Consider the following 12,264-nt stretch of genomic DNA (forward strand, 5'->3'; position numbering starts at 1 on the left):
ATTTAATCAATTATTAAATTTGCCAATTAATTATTTATTTCACAAATAAATAATTATTAGCCATTATTAATTAATTCCTCCACCAATAAATCATTCTCTTTTTATGGTGTGACCCTGTAGGTTCAATATTAAGCCGGTAGTAGAAATAAATAATAATAAAACTATTTTATCATTATTTATATAAATTCTCTAATTTATTAAATATGATTAATTAATTAATCACATTTATTCTACATCGTGAGTGATGTTTCTCAACATATCGCGACTATCCGGATAATATGAATTCACTACTTAGAATAACAAGAACCTGTCAGTGAATAGTTACCGTACAATAAACTCCTTCTACCCTACAATGTCCCGATTAAATACAAGGCATGGATCTCGTGTCAAGCATATCTAATTCAATCACTTTGCTTACCATTTACTATGCGTAGTTCTATGCAAATTAGAAACTCCTTTCTAATTTCATTCACTCTGGCCAGAGATTCCTGAACTAGCATAAGTGGATCAGCCTTGAACATTCGCTTCCTTCACTGGAAGGGGTAGATCCTTTATTGATCATACACTATCTTCGTGTACAAATTCCTATACCTAGAAGAGCCCTAATAATTGTCCCTGAAAACTAAGAACTAAACCAAAGCATAGTTCAGTGTACACAAGATGACTATGATAACCTCAAGTCTAAGGATACTTGTACAACTATCACTAAGCGAACAACTGCTGACACGTGAGTGAACTCCATCAGTTATTCAGCTGGGCGAGTCATGTTCAGTGAACTTATTCTATAATAAGCACCTACATACTAGCTATAGTGTCACCACACAAATGTCTATGAGAACAGACATCCTTCATAATGAAGCAAGCATAGTATGTACCGATCTTTGCGGATTATTAATTACCAGTTAGTAATCCTATGACCAGGAACTATTTAAGTTTAGAGTTATCATCTTTTTAGGTCTCACTATTATGATCTCATCATAATCCATAAAAAGCTTTACTCTAAACTATGGTATATCTTATTTAAACACTTAAATAGATAAAGCCCGTAATAAAAACAAAACAAGTCTTTATTAATATCAATGAAATCAAAACAGATTACATAAAAGTTATTCCTAAATCCTAATACATGATTGGACTTAGGACATATTCCTTTCATAACACTACCAATGATCCAACTTCCTTGAGTGAACCAGGTATTGGAGCAACTCCTGAGAGATTGAATCAACTGGAATCTATACAAATGGTTTATCATACCTACTTGAAAGAATACATCTTGTTGTATTTCATGACAGATGGTAGGGTTTATCATATAAGGCAAAATGCCATTCCATTGAAGTATTTTGAAGAATTGGAGCATGTACTATTCTTACTTCAAGTGGATGACAGATTGACAGGAACTGCTGCAAACTATTTGAAGGATCAGATTCAGAGACAGAAAAGACTTTATTCTGTTAAGTCTGACAGCACATCTGTTCCAAAGTACAGAGATCACAAGGGTGATATAGTTGAAATGAAGCCCAATTCTGCTCAAATTATAACTACCTTTCTAGGGTACAGGGCTGTGGAATTCAATCTTGAGTCTGATAAAGCTTATTTGATCAGACTGGATCAGGATATAAGAAAAGCAAAGATTAATGATCTCAGGGCTGCAATTTTTCAAATTGGTGAAGATACTGCAGAGCTTAAAGATGCCAAAAGGAGAATGATTGATGAACTTAGATATGCTGAGAGATGTTTGTTGAAGAACTATCTCAGAACAACTCCTAACATTAGAGAGATCAGAAGATGAAGCCAAGTCAAAGATCTACAACTGCTTAAATTCTGATATTTGTACAGACTGAAGTTGTTATCAGAAGTTAAATATTGGTAAAGCTTTAAGGACTGTAAGTTGTAGTTATCTAGTCTAATTCTCATGCATTTGTACTTAATGTTTTTGACATCATCAAATATCTGTTAAACTTGTATATTATGTTAATTTATAAGTTGGGGGAGATTGTTAGATATATTTGATAATGTCATGGCTAATATGATTTATGTTTAGTTTTCAGATCTTACTTAACAGGACAAATCAGTACTTAACTGGGAATCAATACTTATACTGGAAGTCAGGACTTAAGGATATCAGTACTTATATTATCAGGAGATAATCATCAGAAGATGGATATCAGAACTTAAGTGCTGAAGGACGTTCAGATAAGGACAGTAGCTGATTAAAGGAAAGAAGTTCGAGATAAACATAAGAAGAGATATGCATGAAGAAGGAATTCTATGAAGAATAGAATACTTGGAAGAAAAGATATCTGATTGATATATTTTAGGAAGCAGAATTATATTCCATATCAATTAGCGATTATCTTGTAACTGTGTAGTATATAAACACAGACATAGGGTTTACACTATAAGTGTTATCATATTCGAGAAGATTATTCATTGTAACCCTAGCAGCTCTCGTGATATTTGTTCATCACTGAGAGGTAACAGTTCCATATTGTAACAGAGTTTATTGTTTCAATAAAGTTTGTTTTCTATTACTTAAGATATTAAAGTTCGATTTGATTGTATTATACACTGTATTCACCCCCTCTACAGTGTGTGTGACCTAACATTATGTATGCTTGAATTTCCAGCCAATCATATCTGGTGTGCCAAATGAGATCCGCATAAAGCAGGAGCTAAGATGACGTTGGCAAATATTGAGCTGAAGTTATCATATCTGTGCAAGTAGGTATGCTCCTTCCCGTAAATATATGATTCTTTCACTTATGTCAGTTCCCATGATAAGAGAATATGCAGACACCATTTTTGAAAGCCGAAATCTTTGCCTCAGCAGATACTAAAGCAACTCTCACAGAATAATGTTGCATAGAGCCAACAGTCACTAAAATCTCTTAGACAGCCAATTACTTCTCAAGTTGGAGGATTCGTCTTGGGGGAATTATCATCCTTGAACTTCGAAAATGCAAATTATAAAATGTATTGTGTTAGTTTTGTAGTTTTAAATGCTATACAGTTGTGATTGGTTATCTTCAGCATTTCCTCCAAACAGAAGCTGTATGTTTGGACATTCTAGCAAGATTTGTTCCCTGTTGATTTGTTCACTGTTTCTTATAGGTGATCTGTTCTCAGAAGGATCTCTGAATCCATATGCAGCTGATCCTTATGCATTTGATTAGAGGTAATTATAATTCTTCTTAATCTATCTTTTATGAAAATTAATAAAACAAATCTGCTGTGACCGCCACTCTTACTGTCACAGGTTGGATTAGAAGCCAACGAATCTATACACACACACACACATACTCACTGTTATAGCATTTTAAGGGAAGAAGTCAAGCAGGCTGCCTACAACTGACAGTTTTGGCTGATACTTTGGCAATTGCACAACATCATGATGCAGTTAGTGGTACTTACAAGCATTAGAGATTTTTATAATGTCGGATGTAATAACTAGGGAATTTGGGTTTTATTATTTTTGGTTGGGATGTTTATTTTAGAATTGAATATATGTACGAATTGAGTTTGTTGTAGTGAATGTTAAGAAATTTTCTATCAATTTATATTTATGTTTCTATTGGATGTTTTTGGATGTTTTTTATTGGGATGTTAACATTGTTTTGTTTTTTTGGTTGTAGATGCAATTGGTTCCCTGTGGCTGTAAATAGTACCAGGATGGCATGCAATTTACAGAATATTAACATCATAATGATTAATGTAAATCGATGTAAAAAATGTACAAAAGACATCAGGTAAAATAATATTAAATGAAAAAGAACTAAAAAAATGATGTGAAATAGTCATTTGACATCGGTTCCGAAAAGAAACTCAATCTATATTAAGTCAAATAACATCGGTTAGAGAAATTGGCTGATGTTAAATAAAAAGATTTAACATCGATTTCATGAAGAACACCCGTGTCTTATCCATCATTTCACATCGGGGGGCTAATATAACCGATGTCTGATCAAACATTTCACATCGGGCAACTAATCTAACCAATGTCTGATCTAGCATTTCACATCGGTTTGTTCAAAAGAATTTTAATAAATGACTTTTAGAGCTTATAGATTTCTCATTTTAATGGATAAATACCTCATAATATACTCATATTCACCTAAAAATAGTGTAATATAAGCTGAAATTTGTTGCAAAGACATCACATTTAATCTTAAAATCGATGTATAACACTGTAATAGACATTGGTTGTTAACCGATGTCAAAGGCTGATGACATTTAACATCACACGCGAAGACATCGGTTCAAATTTTTTTAACATCGGTTCTAAACCGATGTCTGATCCCATATTTCTAGTAGTGCAATAACAATTAATGTTGGTAAACTAATAATTACTACGAGAATTAAACACTTGAATTAACAATATTAATCACACATGAGATCCTAAGTTCATTACTACTTCATTCAATAGTTATTGTTATTAACCTTAGCATGTAATAGTGATGATATTAATCGAACAACACGAAACTGATAAATGCCAACTTTCGTTGTACGAATACCATTCTACCAAGCATCCACAATTAAGATAGAAGTTGAATAGGCTTCAATTATGTTGAGACCCTATATGTCTACAGAATTTGACAACATAATGATTTAAGCGCAAGTTATTCATGATGATTACACGGGGAAAGTAAAACGGTTAGAGTTACCCACTAATCATGCATACAATACATGAACCTATGCTAGCATGACAAGTTCTAAATCTCAAGATTCACTGTCGCTTCACAAGAGATTAACATGCTATCTTACATGTTCGCGATGCTTATAAGACGAATAAGCACAACCTATACTAGATATCATACAATCGCCACATACCAAGGTATTAAACAATTAACTAAAGAATTCCATAGTAAATCCGCTAAAATCCCATGATCACGATTAGCCCATAATAGAACTCATCGTCACCATGAGTTCATATAAAAGCATGATAATAACACAACGATATAAGGCTAATAAAAATACATAATAAATAATGAAGTACGTCACAAGAGTATTAAGGTTCAAAGCATAAAGAAAACTAGCATCCACTGTTACAACGAATTAAAAGAATCACAAGATAAATGTATGCTTCCTCTTCTTGGTTGTTGCGTGCTAAAATGGTCTTCTCAATCTTCTTGCCCTTGCTCTTGATGATGAAAACGTCTTCCCATAAGGTTTATATAATAGCCTAAGAGAACCAGTGCCAACAGAAGCCCAATTGTACTTGAATTAATAAAATCCAGATTCTGAAATTCCGCACGGGTCGCCTGCTGTCTCCACGCGGCCGCTTGCTGGCACGCGGTCACCTGCTCCTGGCACGCGGTCACGTGCTACCCTTCTAGAAAATACTTTATTTTGCTCCTATTTTTGCTGATTTCTTCGCTCATCACCCCTAGACTGATTCCAAGCACTTCCTTAAGCTTTATTTGATGAAAACCACCTATCTAAGCAAGTTATACCCTGAAATGCAAAAACACTAGAAAACGCGTCAAATACACAAAATACTTGAGTTCAAGACACCAATTCAAGCCGTTATGAGACGCTCTAAGTGGTATAAAATGCCACTTATCAACTAAAATGGCAGACATCTGGCCATGGGAATTATAATCAAAGATCTAAAACCTGACCTATTCTTATTCCAATTCTACCATACTGTTGATATGAGGTGGGTGGTGAAGGGAGGTCTGTGGTCTTTTGATAATGCAGTTCTGGTGTTGAATATGATCAAGTACAGTGAGGGTCCCACAAAAGTCTCTTTGATACATTTTGATTTTGGATTCCAATACACAACCTACTAGAAAAGGTGGTGTAATACAAGTACAAGAAATTTGGAGACTAATGTTTCTTTTGTGGATTATTATCACATACTGGACGTTTCTGTAAGAAGAAATTGGTTAGGAATGCGGCAACTATTACTAGAGAGTGGGGAAATTGGCTTCGTGCTCCGCCGCATAGAGGCGGTGGTGGTAGTAAAAGCAAATGACCGAGGGAGGAAAGCGACGGTGACTGATTGACTAAAAATGGTAGGGATAAAATCAAATAGTGACTCGTGGGGGAGACTATGGATGAGCGTGGTTCGATTTGGTGCGATTTCGATCGAAAACCTAACCGTAACCATAATCATTCACTTTCTGAAATAAAAAACAAAAACCAAACGGACACCATCGGCGTGGTTACGATTTTTAGTTACGGTTTGAGATTGTATGGTTTCGGATTTAAAATCAAACTAAGTTTAATATAATTAAACACTTTTTATTATAGGTCTTTATTGAGTGATACCATCCGATGATTATGCAATTGTACAAAAAATATTTGATAGCTTAGATATATGTAACAGTGGTAGAATATAATTTGTTAAAAATAACACTGCAGAATGGTATAGTAGCAGTGCCCAAGCTGCAGTGGTTTAAATAGAAATGGTGACATACTAATAATGCTGACTGATGACATACTAATAATTGAAACCAATAATAAAAAGGAGGATCAGAGAATCCTTTAACCTTTAATATCCTGGTAGACCTATAGTGGTTATTATCTATATCAGAGAAACCAAGTTCAAAAAAATATATATCAATGCAATACACATTATACAAGTAGGATTATACTTAAACACGTTCAATTAATGATTATGTCAAGTCATCACCATAGCAGCAATGCAACTAAATTAAATAATACAGACCAGTTCAATAAACTAGACACTTTTAAAAGTCTAAAAGTTGTAAATACATAATAAATCTAAATCTAAGTATTATTACATTATTAGAAAAAATAGAATAGATATCGTCTCTTAGACATCGGCTACTCTTGGCACCAATGTAAGAAGTTCTTTTTACATCAGTTTTTCCCAACCGATGTCTTTGTTTAAGATAGACATCGATTTTTTTTATCCCAACCGATGTAATAAGTCAGTTTTTGAAAAACGATCCAGCAAGCCTCCCATGTTTCCCTAGCCAAATAATTTATTCCCTCTTAAAATTCCCCCATCTCATTTTTTACCTTTAGCAAAATTTCAAAATCTTGATCTTTCACCCCTTTTAACTTTATACTTGAGATTTAAATAAATTAAAAATTAAAACACATTCACATACTCTCATCTCTTAAAATATAAAAACATGAAATCAAATAAACTAAAAACTATCTCCTCTCTCTCTACTCGAGTGAAGAACATCTTTCTCTCTCTCTACTCAACTACTCTCTTTGCTGTCTCATCAAACTTTAAAAAATTCGGAGGTTGTTCAAGATGGGAAGTAAGCTCAAGTTGGAGGTTAACGATTTAATAGTTGAGAACTTAAAGCTCAAATCAGAGTTTAAAGCTCAAGTCAGAGGTCAAAGTTTGAATTGGGTAAGTTTAAACCCTAATTTTTAAATTGGGGATTTCAATTTCAAACCCTAATTTTTTAATTAGTTAATTTTAGTTAGATTTAAAAAGTTAATTTTAACCCTTATTTTTTGATTAGTTGGTCATAACTCATCATCCAGATTGGTATAATTTTTTATTTAAAAAGTTTTTCATTATCAAAAAATAATTACCATCAAATAATCTTTGGTCAAATGTTGATATTTGGTGTATATTTGTTGTTTGGTAAACAGAGTGCAACAAGCAGCTGTATACTATGGCCATCTCAGTGGTTCTGCTGAGATTATAGTTTTACGTTTGTAACCATTAACAAATTTTTAAGAATCTGAGTTGTTTATGATGATTGCAGAGACGACCTGAGATTCACATGTTTGATGCTCCATATGGGGAGCACTCTGGTGATATTGCAGGCACAAGCAACTTCTTGAATAGTGGGAGTGTGGCACTTCCTATTTGCTATTTATGGAGTATGTGTCATATGCAAGTGTCTTAGACAACAATATTTGGGGTTTCATCTTGATTACAAAGCTTTATATACCCGTTAACATATTTGTAGTTCCTTTACTTTTATATATCTGTCGTGTTTGATGTAAATACCGAACCTCTAACGGTTTGTTTGGAAACATAAAACTAGATGCGGTAAGAAAAAATGAACAGGACTTGAATCAGGCTCAATTTGAAAGCTATTACATAAAGAAGAGGCCTTTCTTAGTGCAATGTTTTTCCTGAATAAATCATCTACATTGGATTAATTATGTATATTATATTTCTACCCTATCAGTAATTAATATATTTAAATTGATTTTGATTATAAAATATTACTTTGCATAGTTTAAATTATCTCCAGTTTGGTGTCAAGTATCTGATGTAGATGTTGCTACTTGTGGGGGTGATGTTGCTACTTGTGGGGGTGATTTTACAGTAAGATATAAAAATATTATTATTCATACATGCTAGGAATTAAGATAATATAGTTGTAGTGGTATCTGGATTTTTATTTACATCTAATGTATAGTCCCTATTTTCAAGTACTAAATTATAGAAGTTAAAACATATATGCTCAAATTATACACACTGACATTATATCTTTCTTTGGTAGAGCTGCTGGTCTTCCACAATATGGTCAGCTTGGACATGGAACTGAAATGAGGTAGTTTGATTGTTTCTCTTTTCAGTTTTAACATGTACTATTTCTTTTCTCAGGGATCTCTGATAATTTTATAATCATCCTTTCATCTTCTCTTCTTTAATTTGATAATTTGATTCAAGTGTTTTTTCTCTCTCAAATGTATGTAAGCATCTCTTTTCCTTGCTAAATATTTGTGCCTTTTTTGTGTGCCTTGAATTACAAAAGGGTCCATTTTCAAGCTCTAACTTTATTATCTCTCAAGACCACTGATTTATTCACAACCCAAAAGGGTATGTTCTATATACACATATGAATCTTTATATGGATATTGTTCTTGATGATAATCTTTCTCTATTACCATTATTTCTTTTAATTTATTTGCTTATGAATGTAATTAATTCAATCTTTTTTGTACTAATATTCAAGACTTGAAGCAACTCACTATTTACTTAATAAAAATCATACATTTATGCATAAACATCACTATTAATAAGGACTAATGTCAGTTTGTAATCTGGATATGATCCTTGTTGATTGTATTTGTAAATAATTTTTTTGTTGCTTATCAGGTATCCTGGCTGGAGGAAATTGGAAATTGTGCTTGGTGGTATGAATGTTCATATCGATCCTGTAGGAGGAGTGTCAGGTACTTGATGCATTCACTTGCTATGTGCTGAAATATGATCGTGTTTACTGTGTTAGAATAAAATATAAGATCATGGAGTTTTTATTGGTTTTTTGGATCAGTTATAAACAATTATAATGTTTACAAACCTTTAATCAATACAATGGCCAGGTAACCTGTTTGATTTGTAAAAATATATAATTATAATTATGTTCATGCTCTTATTTTCTTTAAAGTATAATCGGGGCTGGTTCTGAAGATTTTCTAGATAAATTACTCCAATATTCAAAGTTGTAATAACATAAAACGAAAACCAGGTGATCACATAATCTTCATGTTCAAACTAACTTTATTAACTGCTCGTGCGGCTGTAGTTGATACTTTTAACATTGTTCATAAGCATTTCATCACTCTGATTGCTTCATAAAACTGGCCCTCTTCCGTAACATGTCCTTTTCCCTTCCAATTGATTATCCTGGACGATATTAGGAGTTTAGCGCCCCTTAGTTACATCTTTTATAGGATTATACATGCTTTACTCGATTATGATTTTTTTCACGTTGCTCAAATTTTTAGGGGAATGTATCCTCACCCGTAATTCAAACATGACATGCCTTGTACTGTTACACCTAACTCACTGAAACCTAAACATACATGGTTTTTAAGAGTGGCCATTGTATATAACTAATCTTCGTTGTTAGATTACGTGATTAATTTCTTATATGCAGTTTTGATGGGAGGAAAAGGTGGACATCATGCATCAGTTTTTGGCAAGTATCAAGAGAAGGCAGAGTTTTTCATGTGTTCATGTCTTGGAAAGGGTAGCCGCAATGTTCAGAAAACTCCAGGAGGCCTAATTTTCTGACAGTCACAATTTATTGTAATCTCAGGAATAATCCTATTGAAAGCAAAGAGCTAAATTGTTTTGGTTGGCCGATGGTGATGAGAATATACACTTTTTCCATTCTACTGCCTCATATCCAGGAGAAAATCAAATCATATTGATCATTTGATTGATGACAATGGTGTGTGTGTTAAGAAATATGTAGGGATGTGTGTTTAACTACTTCTCTAAGGAAGACATGGGTGAAATTGACAGTTAGCGAAAAATAACGGATGAATAAAATTTGATTCTGAAAGGGGATCCAAAATTTGAGGAGTTTTCTGCAGCAGTTAAGCAAATACATCCCAACAAAGCGTCGGGACCATATGGCTAAAATCCTGCATTCTTTCAGACTTTCTGGATACTAATGGGGCAGGAGGTGTACTAGTACTGTAAAAGCTGTCTAGATACGTCTAGTGAACTTAATATAACAAGCGTAGTACCTATAAGCAAAAAAGAAAATGCAAAAAAATGAGAGATCTTAGACCAATAGTTCTTTGTAATGTCTCGTATAAGATTTTAGCAAAAGTATTGGCAATTGGAATTAAAGTTGTGCTTCCTGATGTGATATCAGAAAATCAATCAGCCTTTGTCAAGGGGAGAAGCATAACAGATAATGTACTCATTGCATTCGAAATGATCCATTATACGCGATTGAAGAATAGAGGGCTTGTAGGAGAAGTAGCTCTTAAACTCGATATCATTAAGGCCTATGATCTGAGTGAGTCGGAAATTCTTACAGTAAAGAATGAAAGCAATGAATTTTTCTGATAAATGGATGGAATGGATGCTTCTTTGTGTCAAAACCATTTTTTATCAGTTTTGTCTCAGTGACTCGTTAGTTGGACTAAGCGTGGTTTACAACAAGGGACCCCGTTTTCCCTTCTCTGTTTCTTTTGTGTGTAGAAGGCCTCTCAAATGCTATTGATAATTCTGTATCGATGAGTGATATTCACGGTTGTAAGATAAGTCATTCAGATCCCACTATTCTCATCTATTATTCGCTGACGACATCTTCCTGTTCTTTCAAAGGACTGTAGAGGAGGAAACTGTTGTGAAAAATGTTTTATTGACTTATGAGAAACACTCGGGGAAATCTGTGAATTATCAAAAATCAGGAATCTATTTTAGTGCCAATGTTCGAAGGGACAAGCAGGCTGAGATCATAGGTATTCTTGGAGTTCACAATGACATCACCAACACAAACTAACTAGGCTTACCTTCATAGTAGGATGATAAAAACAAGAGTATTTGGCTATTTGAAAGAGAGCTCGAGTAAAAGAATCCAAGGCTGGCTTAAAAACCCGATCTCGAGAGCTGGAAAACTGTTTTAATAAAAAACATTGCCCAAGCGATCCTTGCATACAGCATGTCATGTGATCTACTCCCGAAATATATTTGCAAAGAGCTGGAAATTATGTTTAATAACTAATGGTGGCAGTCTAAGACTAGCGAAAGAAGATGTTTGAATTGGCTATCGTGGGGTAAAATGAGTGTGGCTAAGTCAAGAGGAGGCTTGGGTTTTTGGAACCTTTATGTTTTTAATATCGCACTTATGGGCAAGCAGTGCTGGAACTTTATGAACAACCTACAGTCTTTGGCGTCGAGGGTTTTTAAAGCACAGTACTTCCTAAATACTCATTTTCTGAGAGTAAGAAAATGTAACAATCCGAGTTTTGATTGTCATGGTATAGTAACAACTAAGGAAGAACTCAAGAAAAGTTTCAGGTGGGTACTAGGTAATGGGGAGGATATTGTGGCCACAAAGGATCAATGGTTTCGAGTGAAAAAATATTTTTCTAACCATGATTATGAAGAGAGAGATGAGAAAGTCTCCACTTACATTATGACTGATTTAAAGCAGTGAAATACCTATCTTGTTAGTGCTAATTGTTTACCTCAGTATGTAGAAGTTATCAAGTCAGTTCCCATCTCTCAACGTGATGTTCGTGATAGGGTGGTCTGGTCAGATTCCACCATAGAAGCGTACTCTATTAAAGAAGGCTACATGTACAGTTAAAGAAGCTAGCGGTACCACACAAGATGAAGATCTTTATGCGGAGGTTTTATCGTAACACAATTCCAGTGCATAAATGCCTGAGTTCAAAAAGTATATCCCTTCCTGTCACATGCCCGATGTGTAATGCTGATGAGGAGCACACTTTTCCTGTTTTCTTTGTTTGTTCTTTTGCGTCTCAATGCTGGTCTCATGTTGGTCTGATTTATGACATGCTTGATATTGATTGAGCCCATGAATGGCTGCTAAGTAAACTAAATGA

The 12,264-nt window shown here is 34.0% G+C and overlaps 1 protein-coding gene across 2 annotated transcripts; it reads left to right on the forward strand.

Moving 5' to 3' along the window:
* The first annotated feature begins 7,167 nt into the window (after positions 1-7,167).
* LOC141712303 (endoglucanase 19-like) lies at positions 7,168-10,554 on the forward strand. Of its 2 annotated transcripts, XM_074515185.1 has the most exons (5): positions 7,168-7,333; positions 7,698-7,815; positions 8,448-8,498; positions 9,047-9,123; positions 9,831-10,554. In XM_074515185.1, exons 2-5 carry the CDS (start codon positions 7,811-7,813, stop codon positions 9,965-9,967), a joined length of 270 nt encoding a protein of 89 aa, XP_074371286.1. In that variant the 5' UTR covers positions 7,168-7,333; positions 7,698-7,810; the 3' UTR covers positions 9,968-10,554. The 2 variants fall into 2 exon arrangements, with proteins under 2 accessions (XP_074371286.1, XP_074371285.1); XM_074515184.1 differs by lacking the exons at positions 7,168-7,333; positions 7,698-7,815 and adding an exon at positions 7,837-8,269.
* Positions 10,555-12,264: the final 1,710 nt, after the last annotated feature.

The sequence above is a fragment of the Apium graveolens genome, chromosome 3 (genome assembly GCF_009905375.1).
Source record: "Apium graveolens cultivar Ventura chromosome 3, ASM990537v1, whole genome shotgun sequence".
In the NCBI taxonomy this organism is placed as follows: domain Eukaryota; kingdom Viridiplantae; phylum Streptophyta; class Magnoliopsida; order Apiales; family Apiaceae; genus Apium; species Apium graveolens.